The sequence below is a fragment of the Chionomys nivalis genome, chromosome X (genome assembly GCF_950005125.1).
Source record: "Chionomys nivalis chromosome X, mChiNiv1.1, whole genome shotgun sequence".
Classification (NCBI taxonomy): domain Eukaryota; kingdom Metazoa; phylum Chordata; class Mammalia; order Rodentia; family Cricetidae; genus Chionomys; species Chionomys nivalis.
In genome coordinates this window covers 92,318,525-92,338,949 of record NC_080112.1, presented here as the reverse complement: position 1 = coordinate 92,338,949, position 20,425 = coordinate 92,318,525, and the positions used below count along the sequence as shown (strand labels likewise).

General features: G+C 41.1%; 1 protein-coding gene across 4 annotated transcripts in view; it reads right to left on the bottom strand.

Annotated features, from left to right (window-relative positions):
* Positions 1–840: 840 nt before the first annotated feature.
* The window catches only part of Chrdl1 (chordin like 1), a 117,456-nt gene continuing 97,871 nt past the window's right edge, over positions 841–20,425 (bottom strand). For 2 of the 4 annotated variants that reach the window (XM_057759949.1, XM_057759950.1), the window contains exons 8-12: positions 19,893–20,061; positions 16,660–16,869; positions 10,888–11,055; positions 8,843–8,932; positions 841–5,315 (exon numbers count right to left, since the gene is read on the bottom strand). In XM_057759949.1, coding sequence (XP_057615932.1) covers positions 5,185–5,315; positions 8,843–8,932; positions 10,888–11,055; positions 16,660–16,869; positions 19,893–20,061 — 768 coding nt within the window. In that variant the 3' untranslated portion in view covers positions 841–5,184. The remainder of the gene's footprint in view (positions 5,316–8,842; positions 8,933–10,887; positions 11,056–16,659; positions 16,870–19,892; positions 20,062–20,425) is intronic. The other 2 variants (XM_057759951.1, XM_057759952.1) reach the window with 1 other exon arrangement.

Here is a 20,425-nt window from a genome sequence, read left to right as displayed (position 1 = left end):
ACCAAATCTTTGAATGGTATTATTTATAAAGTAATAAAAAATAAAAAAGAATAAGTATAGTCTCATGCCATGCAAAGGAGATGGAAGAACATTCTAGTAAAGGAAAGAGCATATACAAAGATAAATTAAAATGCATATGGAATGTTGGGGAACTATGTGCTGTGATTCATGCCCTAATTCTAGGAGCTCCTCTCCTATTTGGAAGTCTCAAAAATGTCTGCCTACATTTGGTAGGTTGTAGGGTAGATTCTTGAAGTCAATTTGAAAGAGGGTTTTGCGGGGAGGTAAAAACAGTACATGTGATGTGTAGGGGATTGAAACACAGAGACTTTCACTCAGTACAGACTCTGCACACTTACAATTGAGGTCTGAAAACTGGCTTGAAAAATAGAACATAAAGCACCTTTTCCCATGAAGACCTTTATGACACTCTAAGGCACAAGAAGATCCATGTTGGTGCACATAGTAACAAACACTTATGAATAATTTGTTTGCTTCAATGTAAGGTGACAAAGTAGCATCACAGGTACAAAGGAAGGGGGAGTTCTCTCTATATATTCACGGGAAACAGTGCAGCCGAGGAAGACAGTGAATTCTGAGTACTGTCATGGTGGTGCTAACTGTGTGCACTCAAAAGTCCCACCAGCAATACAGAGTTGAAAGCAGGGATGGTTATGAAGACATTTGTGACAGAGAAATGATGGACATTTTTTTTCTAGCAATGCTATCATAGAGAAATGTTGGAGAAGAGAAACTATTTCTTTGCCTTTTTAGTTCCCATGACTGTGAACCTATGAATTAAATCAATAAAATGCAATAACACTAGAAAAGGCACACACATTTTATTAATATGTATATACACAGAAGTTCACAGAAAGAAAATTAAACTCTAAAATGTGGTTAGATTCAGGGGGCTTATATACTATCTTAATATAGGAAGGAGAGCTTGAACTTAAATGGATGATAAATTCTGAGGGGGGGAGAGATTAGGAAATGAATGAGGGAGGGAGAAAGGAATGGATGCTGCAGACTACTTCAGCATGAATTTTCTATTCATGCCAATTAATCTTGGTGTTGATTTCCTACCCTAAGGGATGACTCACTCTCTGTCCTTGAAATGGAGGAGAGGTTACCTTCCTCAAAGGAAAATCTACATCCAATTTTCAGGCAGTTATAGCTATTGATTCTTAATTGTTACTAGCTCAAAAATAATCCTTGTGACAAAATGGCAGAGTTTTGAGAATCATATTCTGAGCTTCTTCGAGCGTCAAAGCAAAGGGCTCTTCTAGTTTACCTGGGTTTGTTTCCCAACATCCACATGGAGGCCCACAATCATCTGCAACTCCAGACCCAGGTTATCCGACACTTTTTCTGGATTCCGCAGGCATCAGGCATGTACATGGTATGCAGACATACATACAGGGCAAATACTCATGTGCATAAAACAAATATAAAAAAGTCCTTTTAAAAAGAAGTAAAAGCAGGAAAGGTATAAAAAGGCAGACAATGTGTAGGAGGAGGCAGGTCTTCTTCGTAAGCCCATACGAGGTGGCCTTTGCTGCCTTCTGGGAGTCATGGTGGAAGGAGTAAAAGAAGTAAAAGTCCTTCAAGAGGAATTGACAGAAAAAATCTACAAACATTGCCTACATATAGAACCACAAACTTGAAGGGCTGGTGGATATTTGGGTGTGAGTAATTATAGAAAGGGGATAATGCAAGATGGAGCCACAGAAGTCTAGTTTGACTTATTTGCATTTTCCTCAATGCAGGTAGACTGATATTTTGATTCACAGTGTCATTCTAGAAGAAAGGAAGCTGAGTGGAAGGGGTGTGAGATAATACAGATCTGATGGAACTAGGTAGATCTTGCTAAAAGTGGTGTAAAAATGGTCTGCATCCAAAGCTGAATGTTCACCGAGGTTGTGGGTCAAGAGTTGTGAGTCCTGAGAGCAGCCTGGGATATGACTTCACTGCCCTGCATGAAACAGATTAACTCCTTATTACCCATCTTTAATCTTGTCCTTCCTACAGTCTCTCTGCCCTCTGTGCTATGATATGGAAAAATAGCTCCCCTATGCAAGATGAAATGGCTTTGACCCCATTTCTTTCTGAAGATTCTATCTTCATTGTTTTTTTTTTCACTCCACTAGAAAGTTTTTCCAGTGAGTTCTCTTGAGCTTCTAGCCCTACTTCCTCACAGCGCCCTTCCACTTACCTCTGACAATCTCTTGCTCCAGTAACTTCAACTCTTCTCTTCTTCCATGTTATCACCATCATTACAGAGTTTCTGCCATGTCACTGAACATCTCAACAGTGACTGACAATTTGCATTACTCTCTTAAAATCCTCTCATAGCCTGACTTCTGAATATCCTGTATTTCACTAGCATTGAGGATTTGAGGGAATTTATTCCGGGTCAACACATAACAAAATCCTTACACTGATAAATAAAACAAGCTTTGCATAAAAGTGTTGTGAACAGCAGGTCAAAATTGAAGTCCTCTTGAAACCTAAGTAAGTGGTCCAAGAGGGAGTAAAACATCAATGGTTGCTCTAAGTGCCTTTCCCACCTTGAATATCCATGGTCATCAATGCATTTCAATGGACACTAGACTAATTATTTTATATGTACTGATTACATTAAACCTTACTGCAAGATTTCAGGCAAAGGACAATAGTATCATTATCATCCCATTTTCTAATTGAGAATACTGACAAATATAGAAATTATAGAGCTAGCTTAAGAATCTAGGCAGCCTTACTGCTAAGTTGACACTGCTAGCTATTTGAGAGTAGTATAACAAGAATGCCAAGCTGACTGTGAAAACACTAGGCCCCACCCATCATCCTTTACCCAGTCAAATGACAATCTTGACTGGAGTGTCAATCATATGATTTTCCTGTCATAACCTTTTTAAATTAAAATTTTATTAATTTAAAAATCCAGAAACACAGTGACTCCATAAATAAGTACCATACCTGGGTACATGTCCTGTGAGAAAAGCAAAAGGGTAACACTGTTACGTTACTCAGACTTGTTTACATGAGCTAACTAGAAAATGGATAAAACTACAAAATGGTGCCTCTGGTCTTTGCTGTCCCAAGCGTTTATGATACAAATAAATACCAAAAAAAGAACCATATCCATTCTTGCCTACTCACTACAGGCAGTTTGATCTCTCTCCGCATACCCTACACTCTACCCAACATCAAAACCCGGAGGGTTTCTACATCGAAATCCCCAGTTCCTGCTTCCCACAGCACATTAGAAAGGTGTGTCGCTGCACCTGGAGGCAGGAGTCTATCTAGGGGAGCTCTTTAGGTGTTCCCTTGAGGCTAAGATTTCAGAGAACACCTGGGTGGGAAGGCTTTGGGGTGAATCATCGAGCAAGGGGAATCACCCCTTTCCTTCAGGATCTGGTTACAGATCTCCACACTCTGGAAATACGGTTCCCCCTCCACTCCCCCCCCCTCCGAGAGGGAGGCAGCTGTGGATTGATACTTCTCCCATCACATTTTCAATGATGTTCTGTGGCTTTGTAGCCCAGGAATCTTATGTCCCACTTATGAGGAGAATGTGTATGACCGGCTGGCAAGAAATTTGTCTCATGAAGCCCTGACTCCAAAGCCTGGTGTCTTTTTTGTGTGTGGAAACTGCCCCTTCTCTGCCAGGTTCCCATAAAGACCAGACCGTTTGCACATTTTTTCCTATCATGTTCTCTTGCCTAGTGTGGGAAATGCAGTGTTTCTAGGTCCTCGTATTGCTTAGTACTCATTTGAGCTCATTCATGCTCCTGCAAGAGGACAGATCCAGAAGTCAGCCCTATGCTCCTTGTTAGGAATTATTTATAGTTTCTCCACAAAGAGGGTTTCTAAAGCCAAGCCTCAGAAAGCATAATTTATGCCATGGCATTGGGCTGCAAATAAACATTTCAGGAGCAGCCTTGTCAAAAATCCCAGATACAACCTATGCTTGTGGATAAGGCAAGGCTAGTAGGGAAGGTTTAGGAGAAAGGTCTGTGTCAGAATTCTCAGTTCCCTGAATGAACAGTAACTCTCTCTTGACACAAGAACCAATGTTCAGAAGCTCACAAGGACTGAGTCTCTTGATAAAGTCAAATTTTAACTCCCGTAGTCAGAGAAATAAGAGAGCCCTTAAAATCAGCTTTTAGAATAATTCAAAGTAAAGTGTCTGTCTGGGTGACTATGGCCGCAAGAAAATTAGTGAGCATTAGTTTATACGCTAGTTGAGTATTATAGCTGTGAAAACAACAAAAAAGATGGACTACTTTGTTTTTATCAGGTGTATTCTTCTACAGCTTTGAATCTTTTACAGTTATGCATTGTTTGGTATGAACTTAGTTTCTGACAATTTCACCAAGTTCTACCTTCCTAATGGAGGCTCCTAATGGAGGTTCAGGTCAAGAAAGAGAAGTGGTATTATCTGACAAAGTGAATTTGGCACTTCAAAGTGAACAAGACCCTTAACTGGCATTCTTCACCCTTAAAGGCTTGAGGACAGTCTTCTGCATACATTTTCAATTTGTTTTCCTGGGTGCCAACAACCCCAACAGTATTTAGGAGCCAGAAACAAGGGCAGCTTCATGTGCAGTTTGGGTGTCTTTTCGTACGTGCGTATATGAGATATGAGGATGATTTTATTCAGTACTGAAAGTAGAGACCAAGGCTCCATGTGTTGGGTGTGTGCTCTATAACTGACTGACCTGTAGTTCCACCCACTGAATAAGTTCGTTTATTTAAAGAATGGAAGACACGTGAGCATTTGAAAGGCATTTCATACAAATGATTGCTCTATGTGACCCAACTTATACTGAGCAATTTTCTTCTCTTCCTTTCACGTGACTTTCTACACAGAATCCCTAAAAGTGTTTTCTTTTAACCTTCAAATAAAAGTGATTCTCAGAGAAACTAAAGCTGCACCAGAATGCTCTATCCCTTCTCCCTCCAGAAACCACTAAAGACTCCTCTATTCTCTTTAGAGATGTTTGAGGGCTGGCACACCACTGCACATAGAGCAACAAGGTATGTTGTGACTGGCGTGGATAATTTGACTGCGTCTGACTTTGGGGTTTTAGAGCGCTGTTGACTTAAGCAAAGGAAGCCGGCAGTCCAGCTGCAGCTTGGGTTTCCTTGATTGATACTATCCAATCCTGGCTGTTTTGTCTAACAGTGGCCCTTTTCAGGTCTCTCCAGGTACAAAACCTGGACCAAATCTTCCAGTTCTGTTCTGCACACCCGACTTGAACACATCTGGCTGAGCCGAGTTTCTCCCTCAGTGAAGATCTTCCACTGGTCTAAAAGGGAAACACAGAATGGTCAGGAGTGTGTAAGATCAGAGCTGAAGTAATTAGGAATACAACCAATATGCTTCATCCTTTTCCACATCCTTATAGACCCCTCAGGGTATTTAAAATATGAATGGCAGGTGGCTTCAGCACAGAAGCACCCACTCAAACACATAAATACTTTTCTGAAGGTGGAGACAGAAAACACAACATGGAGGTTTTACTTCAATACATCACATTCGAAAGATCCTCCAAATGAGACACAATTGTTCTCCCACAAGTAAATCTTACATGCTTAGAAGTTTAGAAAACTTCCATTAAAGGAATTATTTGATTTTAAATGATGTGTTTGGGGAAATATATACACGTGAGTGCAGGTGCCCACAGAGGTCAGCAGTATCAGATCCTCCTGGAGCTGAAGTTCCAAGAAGTTGTGAACTACCCTGATGTGGGTACTGGGAACTGAACTCAAATCTTCTGGAAGAGTGGTATGCATTCTCAAGCACTGAACCAGTAATATGCACTCTCAACCACTGAACTCCATCGCCAGTGTTTATAATTTTTATACTGTATTCAGCATTTGCAAAATATTCCACAGTGTGCTTGCTTGCTCTTCTTGCGGCTCACTTGGCACCAATTTAAAAAATACCCATTGACAGCAGTATATAATGCATCACTGGACCACAGCTTGCTCTCTTAGCGCTCCATGTAATGGTTTGGGATACTTGATTGCTTATCATTATTTGCTCTATTCCTTGCTTCCTTTGTCTACAACTGCTCACATTAATTTTTCCGCATGCTGTCCTTATGCATCAATGGAACCCTGAAATGCCATCCTATGGCTCTTTATAGTGCTCCATTCTCACACTGGTTCACAGCCCTTTCCACTCTTAACTGGACTGAATCACTTCCATTGTCTATTGACTCCCAATAGTCCCTCACATTTCTTTTTTTTTTTTTGACACTGATTTTTTTTTATTCTTTTTTACTTAAAATTTCCAACTGCTCCCCGTTTCCCATTTCCCTCCCCCTCCTCCCACATATTGCCCCCTCCCCCCGCTCCCCTCCCCCTATCCCCACTCCACTTCTCCTCCCCCTAGTCCACTCCCCCTCCCTCTCGATACTGAAGAGCAGTCGAAATTCCCTGCTCTACATGAAGACCAAGGTCCTCCCACTTCTATCTAGGTCCAGGAAGGTGAGCATCCAAACAGGCTACGCTCCCACAAAGCCAGTTCATGTATTAGGATCGAAACCTAGTGCCATTGTCCTTGGCTTCTCATCAGCCTTCATTGTCCGCCTTGTTCAGAGAGTCCAGTTTCAACCCATGCTTATTCAGTCCCAGTCCAGCTGGCCTTGGAGAGCTCCCAATAGATCAGTTCCACTGTCACAGTGGGTGGGTGCACCCCTCCTCACATTTCTTTTTATTCCTATGTTCATGACATTGAAGTCTGGGGAGCCCTGAGCACAAGGTCAGGAAACTCCTTTTCACTCTAAATCTCCTTTGAACCTTTTTGGTTTCCCTACATAGTGCCCTCCCCTTTAGACCTGATCTCCCTGCTTCTTTCTGCCTTAAATTCCTCATTTTCCTGTATTCTTTATGCCTCAGTATGAGGGTAGAAAATAGGTGGGGGAAGATAACTTTACCAAAGTCTTATGGTGTGCCAGGCTATTGAAGCACATTATGTGAAGGGGTTGGGCTTATTTCATTGTCCCCATGTTACTCCATTGCATCGTTTCACTACCCACTTCCTTCAGCCGTACAATGTTTGGGACACACAATACCTAATTTCATTACTCGTCCCCAGTCCTAGCTAGTATGGGCACAGCTTTGAAGTCCTCTAGAGCCTAGTACACTGTCTTGATACAAGATGAACTAAAATGTGTTCTGTGGTGAATTAGTAATTTCAAAAGTCATACCATTGATCCCTGGACCCTAGTCTCTGTCTCCTTTATTCCTGACTCTCTTGGAGGGATCCCCCAACTCCTGCATTCAGATTCTTATGCTGAATTCATTTACTTTCTATTATTCTTTCAAAAGACAAAAAATACCTTACCAACACCATTTCTAGCTGGTTCTCAGGCATCCTGACCAAAGTACGTTCCAAGCAGACATTCTTTTTCACTAACATCTGCTTAGCCTTGAGCTCTTCATTGACAAATGGCATTACTATTCATCCAATATACAAAGTTATTAATCCTGGAGTCACTCTCGACTAAGCCCCTCCACACACACTTCTATCTGTTGACTTAGCCTGAGGAATGTCTCTCATGGTGTCCTAACCTCTTTTGTCTTGCAGACAGCATAGTGTGGGAACTTCCTAATTCAGATTCTCACCAGCTCTGCCAGTAATGGTGCACCGCACTCCTCACAGCAAGGCCCTCTTTCTAAAAGCCAGATGTGAATACACCGTTTACCTGCTTGCTTACCTCCGCTGTTGTGGTTTAGCCATAGTCTGGATTCATCAAGGTGAGTGCTTACTATAAGAAAGCCCAGATCGCTACACTGCTATTACTGTGTTGCTTGTATTGTGGAGCACCTCCCAATGTTGCTTGCTTTGCATGTGCATTTTTTCACTGGCTTCTTCTAAGCCTTCCGACTGCTTCATAGCAACCCTTTTCATTTTCATTGTGCCCTATGTGGCCTTGGTGATCATTCCTCACCCCCACCCACATTTCTTGTTTGCTCCTGCCTGGATCTTCTCTTAGGCTGCACCCTCGCCCTGGACTGATTTCTTGACCTGTTGCCCAGTCACACCCTTTTCTTTTTAAAAGCGCCTCCTCCCCGAAGCCTTCCTCGACTAAGCCCACCTGGCTCTCAACTTATTGTTCTCTGCAGATTCCCCTGAGCGCTTAGGCATTTAACTCCTCACAGCTCTTCTCATTCACGGTGAAGGCCCATTCGTGTTCTGTCTCGCCCATTAGAAAGTCTCTGGGGATAGAATTAGGGTGCCTTTTATTCCATTAGAAGTGCTCCCCACCCAGCCCCACCCCGGTGCCCTTCAGTATCTAGTCCCTAAGCTCCATCTAGTGTGGAAAGTAGGAGAGTTGCAAGTCTGCGTAGATGCCTGGATGCTTTTAAAGAAACATGAGCACCTAGTGGTAGTTTAAAAAGAGTCCGAGCGCTCTGCTATAACGCAGGATTGATATGCAGTCCATATTCCTGTCCTCTTCTTCATCCCCAGAGGGCATAGCCATACAGATATGAAGACTTCACAATTAAACCAGACCTGAAATCTTGGGACGCTTCCTTCAACTGCCTCGTGACTTGGGTTATCAGTTTCATAAGGGGCATTTAAGAAACCTTGACCTGAAATGGCTTGTATGTGGACTATGTATTCAGCTTGTATTCATCATGCCCAAGCTTTTCTAGTTTGTATTCAGACACCCTGCTTGTCCTTAGTCTTCCAAAAGAGAAAGAGCACCCCCCTAATGTTGAAACTGAGCGTCCTTTATGTTCACTGAGAATACAGAAGAACTTCAAGTGTGGCAACACTACATTTGAAAGCTAGAGGTGATTTCCAGTGAAGAGCACTTACTTAAGGTGGTCCGAGTCACCAGCTTGAAATGATGGAGCTCCCCAAACATCCTCTTGGATATCTTCTCAATGTGGAAGTGCTGGAGAATGCCTAGGGCCAAGCGCAAAGTGGGACAGGTGATGAGACATTTTCTAGCTCTTCGTGGAACCATGGTCCCCCTTTTCTGCCCAGGCTAAACATATAATCTCATTACTGGGGCTTAGAGGTATTGAGCTGGGCTGTGAAATGTACTTAACCAGGAACTTGGATGGCTCAAGGATTTTAATTGACTCCATTTGTATTCTTGGCTCACTGCCTTCCCTTTAGCTTCTCCAGGGACTGGAGATAAGGGAGGTAGTACTTCTGACCATGGGCTCTCCTTAGAAAAGTGTAAGTACTGGTTGGAGCTTCTGTAGCCAGAGGCAGTATTAGAAATTCTGCCTTTGGCCATAATTTTGATAGACTAATTCTTGCCAAACCACTAGGCTGCCCTCCTGGCTAAACAATAAAAACCAGTAGTAGAATTGCAGGCATATTATATGTGCAAATAGAGAGGCTACCCCTATTCCTTAATTCATACAGAAGTGCAACGTTTCCTTTGGGAAATAGAATTCTTGCAGGTTTCTCTTAAAAACAAAACAAAACAAATAACAGGGCTGGGGTTTTTATGCATTGGCCCACAGTTTCCACATCGCCTAAACAGTTCTTATTAGAGGCAGGTAAATAACTGAATGCTGCCAACCAGTTAAGGGGCAACATGTTACCAACTCACTTAAACCCGAGGTCAACGAGGAAGAAAGAAGATGAAGGCTGGGTTTTGCTGTGTCCAGGAAGTATAAATCTCGCTAAAAGCTTTATTGCATATAGAAAAATGTTGATATATACTAGCCGTCCATGTACTTTAGTGGGGTGGGGTGAAGGATGTGTGGCTGGATTCACTGCTTAAGAAACCAACATGCCAGTTCTTAGTTTGAGGTATGAAGTTAAAGACAGATAACTGACATGCCTAGATATAAAACCAAAATAAACATTGTTGAAAAGCATATCTGCAACCTAGCATACTTCCTAGTTGTGGGGGGGCATTCTTTAGTAAAAGCAAGATTGTTGGGGAAACAGAGTGAGAAAAGATACAGGAAACAACTATAGCAGAATGTCTGAAACTGTGATTCAAATATTACTTGCATTAGCATCACGAGGTTATGCCTTATTCATGAAATGCTTATAATGTCAAGGCCTACTGAATGCCCATCTCTGGGGTAGGACTAGCTAGCAGCACATTAGTACAGCTCTGTGCATGATGCTGAAGCATATACATGTTTGAACACTGGTTATTATTGTGGCTATTTTGAGACAGGAACTCCCTGTGTAGCCCTGTTTGGCTGAGAACTTACTGAGTGTGTATAGGCACTTGGGTACCACAGTACATATTTGAGGGTCAGAGGACAATTTACTTGGGATTGTAGGATTCAGTTCTCTGCTTCCACCATATGGGTCCCAGGGATTGAACTGAGGTCATCAGGCTTGTTACCAAACTCCTTTACCTAGTGAGTCATCTCCTTGGCTCAAGCCCATAATCTTCTTAAAAGTAGGATGTTTTAAATTTATCATAATCCAGAGTACATGGTATAATTCCAGAGACATAGCTTCACACTGAAGGAATGGATTTTCCTGTTTCTTGAGCTTTCTATTGGGAAGGGAGACTGCAGCTTATTAGTTTACAACATAGACCATAGATTTAGAACCATTTGGAGGATTTAAGGAAACATGTTGATTGGTTCACATGCCTGGCTCAGACCAACAAATTAGACTCTGGCGGTAGGGCTCAGATATTTGAAATAAAAATCAATACAAACCAAAACAAAAGGCAAGATCTCAAGAGTTAATATTTGATCTTTATCATAGACTGTGGTAAATTTGCAAACATGATCTCTGTGCTAGCAGCCTGCCATTTCTCAGCAGAGGGATCGCTTTCGACCCAAGCACAGAAACCTGCTGACGCAAAATTAAGGTGAGTCGTCCCTTCTCTGTCTGACTCACAAACACAAATTTAAGGCTCTTTTGCTCACCCTTTCGAATGGTCCAAACATGGACCTCTACTTGAGGTGGTCTCTCAGTCTCCAGTGCTATTTTTCTGGTAGTCTCTCCATCCTCCATGAACACCGACTCATAAACAGGCAGGGTTTCTTCTCCACAAAAGTAACCTTTGCTGTCAAAGTTTTGGCTTGGAGGTTCTTCTGGAACCAGGAAGCAAGTAGAGTTTTGGCATTTTTTTTTAAACTAGAAGTAAACTTCTGCATTTAGCCATCTCACTGTTCAGAACTGCTGGCACTAAGCAGACACAGACAATCAACAGGAACATGTTTTAGAGAGACACCGTTTCCAGATGTACCGTACTAACTCAGCACAGGCTGCCCCTCTAGCAGCCACCAGAGCACCCAGACACATCTAAGCTCTCACAAGACCACATGATCACAAAGTCATTGGCTCTGTAGGGCACACTCCAAACTGAACTGGGTCTCCCTACAACAGCCACTGAGAAACGAACTTTGATGAAAACAAAGACTAGTATAGCCAGGTTAAATCTCTTAGGTACTTAAGGGCACACTGACTTTTCCATACTAGTGCAGAATCATGTTCTGTTCAGCTCAATGGTGCTAAGAGAGGCCCAGGATATGGGCTGACAGAGGGCTTTGGTTAGCTTTTCTGACATCATTTCAGTCTACTTAGAAAACACTCATGACACTCATCTATGTGCATATACTTGCCCAATGGATCCATCCAAATTTGCTTGACATTTCTGAATGCTCTTTGATTTGTTTGTAAAAGGAATGATAATACCGGATCAACACCAGTGCCAAAATCTAGATGTCAGATTAGTCATGTGTATGCTATGCTAAACGAGTGGTTGGGAGATACACACACACACACACACACACACACACACACATTGGTTAGATCCACTGTCTGTGGATCATTTACTATGTATAGCAGGTCGTTGGATTTCAGCTCCCAGGAATAAAGGTTCCAGCCCCATGATACTTGGCATTTCATACCACACTCCCTTTGCCCAGGCCCCATATCAAAAAATGAGTGAGTTGTTCCTTTGATGGCTTTATAATCAGCACCCCCTTGAGGTGTGTATTCAAAGTATATAACTCAAATAAAAAATACTGAATAGAATCTTTACACAGCCTGAAAAAAAGTTTGAGACTATGCAGAAGTTATCTACAAGAATATCTAAACCATGATGGACAAATCCACAGAGGGCTGAATGTTGTGGAATCTGTGCTTCATACTGACGAGAGTCACTGCTGTCCAATCAAACATATTGGACTGGATATTGTAATCAAATTGCTATTGTATGTCTATTTTGAACCTGATTATGTTTCCTCTCTACCTCTGCCTCCCACCATTTGGCTCTGCGAGGACAAAACCACCATTGTCTTTTGACAGTTCCAAGTTGGATCACTCATTTTGTGGATTATCCTAGAATCAAGCTTCTTTTCTCCCTTTGCCTTTCATTTTAGACATCTGATTACTTGGCAGGCCAGCCTTTTTTTTTTTTTAATGATGTTAGGCAATTAAGGGCTGTGTGCTCACAGTTTTCACATGAGAAGAAGGAGGTCATGAAGTGTACAGGGACTTCTATGAATTCAATTGTCACCTCTACAGGGAGAACCGAGTTTCTCACTAACCGAATGTTGGCTCTGAATGTAACTGACATATGAAACCCAACCATTGATAGCACTAGAAGTACCTGTCATAGGCTCATAGTTCTCCCAGCATCTTAAAGAGTCATTCAGAAGCTCCTAAGTCATCCTAAGATCTGAACTTACACAACTGAAGAAATCCACAAACAAAACCCCATTAGTGACTCAGCCCTAGTTGAAACTGAAAGACACTAGAAAAACATTGTTCTTAAAGGGGTGTGCTCAATACCACCTTGCATGTTCCATCTCAAGGCACTTCACTGCCATGCCCACCTCGTCTCGTTTCCTTTCGGGGACCCATGCCATAAGGGAAGTCATTTTGGGCCATGTCCACTCCCCATAAGAAACTTATCCTGTGACCTCTAGAACTAAGAAACTTAAGACACCATTACTGTGGGAGTTGGTGATGACAGATAAAGATGTGTTATCTCATCTCAGGAAGCTTTTAAAAGTCACAACAGGGGTATTTAATGTCAAAATCCAAAAGAAGTGTGTAAGGAATTCCAGGTATTAGGGAAGTACCGGGGTATGAGAGGTGAGTTGGGGTATCTGTAGATCTGTGTCTTAGCTAATTCCTTGGTGGGTGATGACATGTAAAGTAAGTTTGGCCTCTAGCAGAGCAATAAGAAGAGAAAGGGGGAATCTGCATCCTTTGTTTTTTATGGATGGAGCCTGCTCTTATTTGTTGTGATGAAACCTTTGGTTTGGTCAAAATAATTAATATTACTGTTCTATTTTCTTTCTTTGCTTTGTCCATTTTCCTCTAGGCTATGCACCATTATTTTAAGAAGCCACTGATGGTCTGACATTCCTATCTGTGGACCCTTTCAAGTCATCTAGGAATCTATTTAAACACTGCATTTCACTGGCTACTGCTTTGAAAGTGTTTCATACACTATTCACCATCTCTTGATCTTGCTCTTTTTGCTGTCACAGTCTCCATCACATGCTAAAATTAAATTCTTAATTTGAATTCACTGTACTTTGTCTTCACTACAATGCAAGTACCAGGCAGTAGCCTTTGCCCATCTTGTTTATCTCTCGTTCTTCTGTGTCAGTGTTTGCATGAAGTAGGTACTTAACATGCATCTTTAGATTGATTACAGGACACACTGCTGTGCAGGTGCTGAATATATGGAGCAGGACACCCTGGGTCATGCAGACAGTGACTCTTGGGCAATATGACCCCTAAGAGTGATTTAAAATGCACACACCCAGGTCTGGCTCAGAGAGATAAAAGTACATAGAATGAGATTGAAATGGTTTCTTTTCATGATGCCCAGTGGATATACTATCTCAGCATATCTGATCAGGATGGAAAACAGTAAAAATAACTCCTCCGGGGAAACTGGTTCAGTCAGTCAGATTCTTCAATATATTGACAATTGGGATTCTGGAGGGTGGTTTTAAAAACGACAACTTTTATTATGTTTTCAAATGATGAAAGTAATACATGTTTACTACTTAAAATTTAGAAAACACAAGTGAAAGCAGAAAATGGGAATATTTGGTAAGTCAGCTATCCAAAGATGATCTCTATAAACATTCTGTCATAGTCTCTTCCAGGCTTTCAAATATTTAAGCACACACAAACTTTCTCTTAACACAAGAAATTAAGTACAATACACATATTTTTGCAGCTTGCTCTTATAAGTTAATGTTTAAATGTCAGCAGTCTTGGTCTACGATGGTTTTAATGGCTACATAATATTCCACAACGCAGTTATACCATAATTTAGCCATCCCTTATGAGTGAGTGGTCTGATTGTTGTCAATTTTTCACTATTACAAATAACACTGCACCAAAAAAAGCCTAGCTTCTATACCTTTATGTGTCTCCATTTACTTTCTCAGGGTAAGCCCACAGGTGGAGTTGCTTATGTGGATGCTCACAAAACACCACCAACCTGAGAAGGAAATTCTTTTTAAAGGCAATAAATTCTCTGTATCCCATTTTCTCCTTTTATTTGAAATCACTGGTGTGAGAAAATCCTAAGCACAGTGTGAAATGAGATTCTGTCTGAAAATCAAATCAAATCAGAAAACCTGATCTTCAGTATTTAGGTAACTATTAATTTTTGCCTAAGATTATCTTGTATTACAGGGAAAGTGTAAATGTTAGACCTTTAGCCAAAAAGAAACACGTGTTGGGAGACTGCAACTGACATTAAGATTTGTGGATCAAATGAGACCCCAGCTTTGGAAGGAACTGTAAGTCACCATGTTTGGGTGGCCCTGATGTCTACATCCTTCCTAGAACATGCTCCCTGCCTATCCCTAATAATACTTCATCCTGCACTTTAGTATTCTGATGTCTACTCTTGGCTAGCTCTTGCCCTTTGTATCCACATCCTGTCTCGTTTACCATGGAAGATGAAGGGCATTATAGTTATCTTAAATTATTACTTCTTAAGCTTCAATAGAATCACTTAAGAATCTTAACTGCAGAGTTGGTCTCAGGGCAGGCGGAGGTCTGGGAGTCAGCTATAATTAGCTCCTAGGTGCTGCTGGTAAGCAATCACATTTTAAAGGACAATACCATGAACCACTGTGAGCATGCATCAAATGTTCTCGAACTTTTTTGCATATCAAAGGAGTCTGAGGCACTTATGAGTCCTAAGCCCAGGCCACAATCAAATGAATTAAATCATTATCTCTGGATATGGAACACAGGTACTTTTGGAAACGCACTGGGGAGTCCACTGTGCAGACAGTTTCAGGAATCACAGACTCATTTAAAGATTCTCCTATACTTACACTGAATGCATGTTTCCCTGCAAGGCAGGAGCAACTATTCAATGGAAGGGATAAATGTTGTATCCATCTCCATTTAAAAATGTGTTTTTATTACCACTTGTATTTACAGTTTTTTTCAGAAGGCCTAAGAAATGAAGAATTAATGTACCTGGGTATGGCTAATTCATTCATAGTGAAATACTGGGTTTGGAGGGTGGCGGTGATGGCTGTAGGAAGTCACTTACTGTAACCATATCATTTTGAATAAAAAGAAATAGAGGCTCAAAAAGTTAAAGGGGCTTGCTGTAGGTCATACATGAAAGCTGTAGCAGATCAAAGTTACAATGACAACATTATAGATGAGATACATTTTTTTGATCTAGTTCATGTCTTAAAAATTGTCATTTGAACAATCTGTCATTTCAAAAATGATCAGCACCATTTACAAGTAGAAAAGACAGTGGGCTGGAAGTAACCTGGTTTGAATGCCTTGACTGTATTATCCATTAGTTTCATGACTCTGAGAAAGCCAGTTTCTACACTTCACTGTTCTTGTCTTTAAAAGAGAAATAATATGATTATAGGATTTTAGTGTTGGAAGGTAGTGAAGGAAAGACAGAATTGGATAATAGATGCTAAAACACTATTAGAATGAATTATTTCTATTTTTCTATAACACAGTAGGGTAACTACAGTGAAACCAACTATGAGAAATTTCAAAATGACTAGAAGAATCTGGGATAAACATGAGAGGACATGGGATGATAATTACCCTGATTTGGTAATCAAACCTTGTAATATATGTCTTGAATTATTCTTCTGTACCCCACAAATATACACAGAAATTATGTCTCAAAAATTAAAACATAAAATGCAAATAAAAATACAAAAATGAAGCACAGTGATAAACTGCTTTAATTTTTCACATGGGGCTGATGAGGCCCAGATGCACATGGATCCAGTATATTTACAAGGTCATATAATGACCTTAGATTTGAGCCAGAACCCAATCTCCCTCCACTGTAACTCATGCATCTCTCATCTGGAAAGAGTACTGGATTATGGCTGGAAGTGAATTAGTGATTTAAAAAATGAAGGTGTGGCTGTTTTCCTAAAACCGTGCTAACTTAGGAAAGCAAGAACAAGGCAAGCAATTTGGCACATGTGTGAAGTTGTAGACACAAGAAACTCTCCAGAATAGGTCCAAGTAGTTAACTCCTTCAAAGCAACCATCAGTCTCTCAGAAGAGGAAAGAAGGAAATTCATTCTTGCTAGAACTATTATTGTAAGACTTATAGGACAGGCCATTTGTGTTTCTGATGCACAAAGAAAATTGAATAGGACTCTGTGTGGATCTCATTCAACCAAAGGCAGGGCCTCCAGCCAACGCACCTTTTGCCTTTTTACCTGGACACACCTTGCAGCACTTTCCATCTATTTTTTGAGGATACTTGCAGGGATACCGATTGGGGCAGTGGATTTTCTTACATTCTTGCTTAGTGACATTGCAAGTGCAGAGCACACATTCCACAATGCCAAAGGCCCGTAGATTTGGGTGCCAGGACTCTCCATGAGAATAGGTCTTTCCATTGGAAACACACACTGAAAGAGAACACAGAGGCAGAGTGAAGACGGATTACTAGGCTCCATGAATTCTTTAAAATAGCAAACATCCTTTGTTCTGTCATGGCAAGGACATGCATTTGCAGAGGCTGTCCTTGCTGAAGGCTGTCACTATTTAAGGTATCACTGTTTCAGGGATAACGACCTTCAACAGTTATCCACATGCCTCTGCAACAGCCCTGGGATTCTAACAAAGAGTCTGAGAAAGAGTGGGCAATCTGCAAACAGTTTTTCAATTGGGTGATGAGGGGATTCATGAAAGTGGGGTTCTATTTGTCTTGAACATCTGATGATCTCTAGGGGAGTGTAGTACTTTTAGTATCTTAAGTGGCACAATGTGGTCTAAGTAGTTATGCTTCTGGGTATAACAATTTTCAAAAGAGATTTTTTGTTATCTAGGAGGGATAGATGTAAAACTAATTCTCTTTCCAAAGGACCAGTTTCATCTATATTCTGAATCACATCCATTCAGAAGAGCAAATGTTACAAGAGTCTGACCTACCCATATAGATAGAGAGCCATTGCCTCTATGTTTTCTGAGAAATCTTGAAAGAGGTTATATTGGGACTACAGGTAGAGGAAACCTGCGAAGGAAAAGGGACACAGAACATCCTTCCAGATATGTCAACCTTAAACTAATTAGGCTACTACTGTACAGCATGGAGTTAGGTTAGAGGTAGTGCTGTGGATGGAGAGGTCTGAAAGGAATGTTCTCCATTTCTGAAGGGCTAAGATTGTGGATATTTCAAGCCATAAATGGGCCTGGGTGTGGCTTTCATGATTTCCACCACTTCATCATACCCAAGAAGACCTGTCGGCATCTTAATCAACGTTATCTCTAGGGTAGGGTGTATCTCTTTGGGCAGGGCTGGGGGGAGACATATTCCCACTTGGGGCGTTTCTAGGAATTGACTGATTTGGCTGCAGTACAGACTCGGGATGAATCATTAGGCTATTTCTTTCTCATCAAGTCCACTGGGTCACATTAAAGAATATGAAAGATGTTGGCTGTCTTTTATTGTCTTTTGCAAGAACTGCTTGAGTACTGGGCCCTCTAACAGGTCAGTCTGTGTAAAGATTTCCAAGAAACTAACCTGGAGAAGATCCCAGTGCACAGAGAGTTTCAGTAGTTACCTAAAGCATGAGGCTCGGGGGCTATGAACAGAACCACAGAAATCAGGCAGGATGGGTTTCTCTTTTGCCTACCCTTTCTCTCTTCCCAACACAGTAACACTGTTTTCTAGACTGTTTGAACAAGTGGGTACAGAGTTGGCTTCAAGAACATTTTGACAGGATTCAAGTTTAAAATGTAGGGTATCTTGTTGCTTTTCTTCTGTGATTTTTTAACAAAGATAAGAGTGTATATACCAGAGGGGACCCTGTCACTATGAAGGGAACTCGGGAGAAGGGTGATTCATACTCAGGGAAAACAAGGCAGGCAGCACTACCCAAGCTAAGCTTCGTCTTCCTTCTAAACATTTGGACTATGGGTACAGTCCAGACTAAGCAGTGGAATAAAATGTAGCTTTTAGGAGGGAAGAAAGCCTCCTCCCACCAACAAAATTCCAAAATATGATTTTGAATCATCCAGCTGGGATTTGGGCGTTAAGGTGAAGACAAGAGATTCTTCAGTGAACTCTAACAGAAAGGTCAAAAGAGAAGGGATGTATCCAGATAAACATGGCAGATGAAGAACTATGAAGTAGCCAACGATTTTCTAAGGCACTGAGGCAGCGGTGGGATGGGCCTCTGCTGTAAAAAATAAACAGTTCTCAGGGAAATTATGGTATTAGGGCTTTTGAAGTCTATTTTTGTCCTCAATCATTTTTTAGGGCTTTGCAATTCTTCCACAGCAAATGGAATCTATTGGGGGTAATTTAGGACTGAGAAATCCAACTGTATCTTTACCTAACTTTTCTTTCTTGAAGTTGTATCAGAAAGCTTGGGAACTTAAAAGCCATAAATTTCAAATCAACGCAGATAAATAATACATATTTATAATGATTTTAATAAGCATAGTTTTATTAAATTGCATTTAGAGTTTTCTCTTGAGCCTGTAGATTTTTAAAATTGATGTTTTTATGTATAATCTGAAATTTACATGTAATTAGTAACAGATGTGATGAACTAGCTTTGGCTTGACCAGCTCTGTGGAGATTTATCCTAGGAGTTCTTTGTAATGGGGATTGTTTTTCACCAATGCTATTCACTCATTTGGTTTAATAATTTACTTTTATCCTGTTCAAAGAATTGCCTTTTGATTTATTTTCTCTCTAAAGGAAACAAAACCTGCTTGTGGTTATATAAAAAGAAACCAGTTGAGCTGATTCCAAAGAACTGATTGACAGGATACCCAACAAACGAAGCACTAGTCAATATTGTGCTTTTCTCCTCCTTCCATCTCTGCTACTGGAGTTGGGGCAGTGGAGACCAGAGAAGAGAAAACTGGCCTAATGAACGTATATGGCTGCTTATGCCACCACACTCATGGTGGAGTGTACTACATGCTCAGTGGTTCTGGTTCTCAGCTAGGTGATGTCTGGATCTGTTGATGGCTCACACAAATGGAAGGATGATCTCCTCATTTACTACATACTGAATCCAAATCTCTAAGACTGGAGTCAGGAATATTTAACAAGAGTCCCAGGAGAAAGTTTTTTTTAATACTTAACTATTGAGAAGATCTTTAGAAGTGTTTGACACCAAATACCTTTGAATGTTGGGTTCCCGGCTTATTAAAGATAAGTGATTTTCCCAAATGACCTCCAACTCCTACAGGCAACAGAGAAAGTGCTGAGGTTGCTTCCTAAGCACAAAGGATACTTGTGAATACTTTGCTGGGTGCAATTGTGGAAAGTCCTACAAGTCCTCTCTAGTCACTTGTTCATAGCCCCTTTGAAGACTTCATATTTAGTGGCCTACATGTGAGTATTCACAAATAAAGGGTCCTGTCTCAGGTTTGGTCTCTAAAGATCAGGCATGCTGAGGATGATGGCCTTTACCTTGTCCATGTTTGTGCTTGTTATTGATGACAATCTGCACGATGGTCCCTGATGCTTGCTGGGAATCCATAAGAGTTCCGCGGTGACTTCTTCCCCCAGGAAAGCGAGGAGAACCTCCAGCTTGTCTGCTTGGTGAAGGATCATAGGGAGAACGGAGATAAGAATGTCTCTATAAATGACAAGAAAAAAAAAATCAGTCCAAAACAAATATCGACAATAAGATGGCAGGACTTGAGTGACGAACTCCATTCTTAACTGTATGGCTTCCTAAATGAACAAAGGTGAGGCTGTGACAACAAGAAAGCAGCACTGGCAATTTGCTGAGCTTTTTCTCTCTCCTTGTAGACTCGACTAGATTTGCAGAGAAACTCACGAGGCAGAAAACAGTACCAAAGGCTAAAGCGCCTTCTTGCTAAGAGACTCATATTTCCCAGTTTAAGAGTTAGTCTGCAACACAAGGCAGAAGGTAACAGGCCACAGGAAAAGTCTAAAGCGGTGTTTGAATTACGAGGAGAGATGCTTATTGGGGAGGG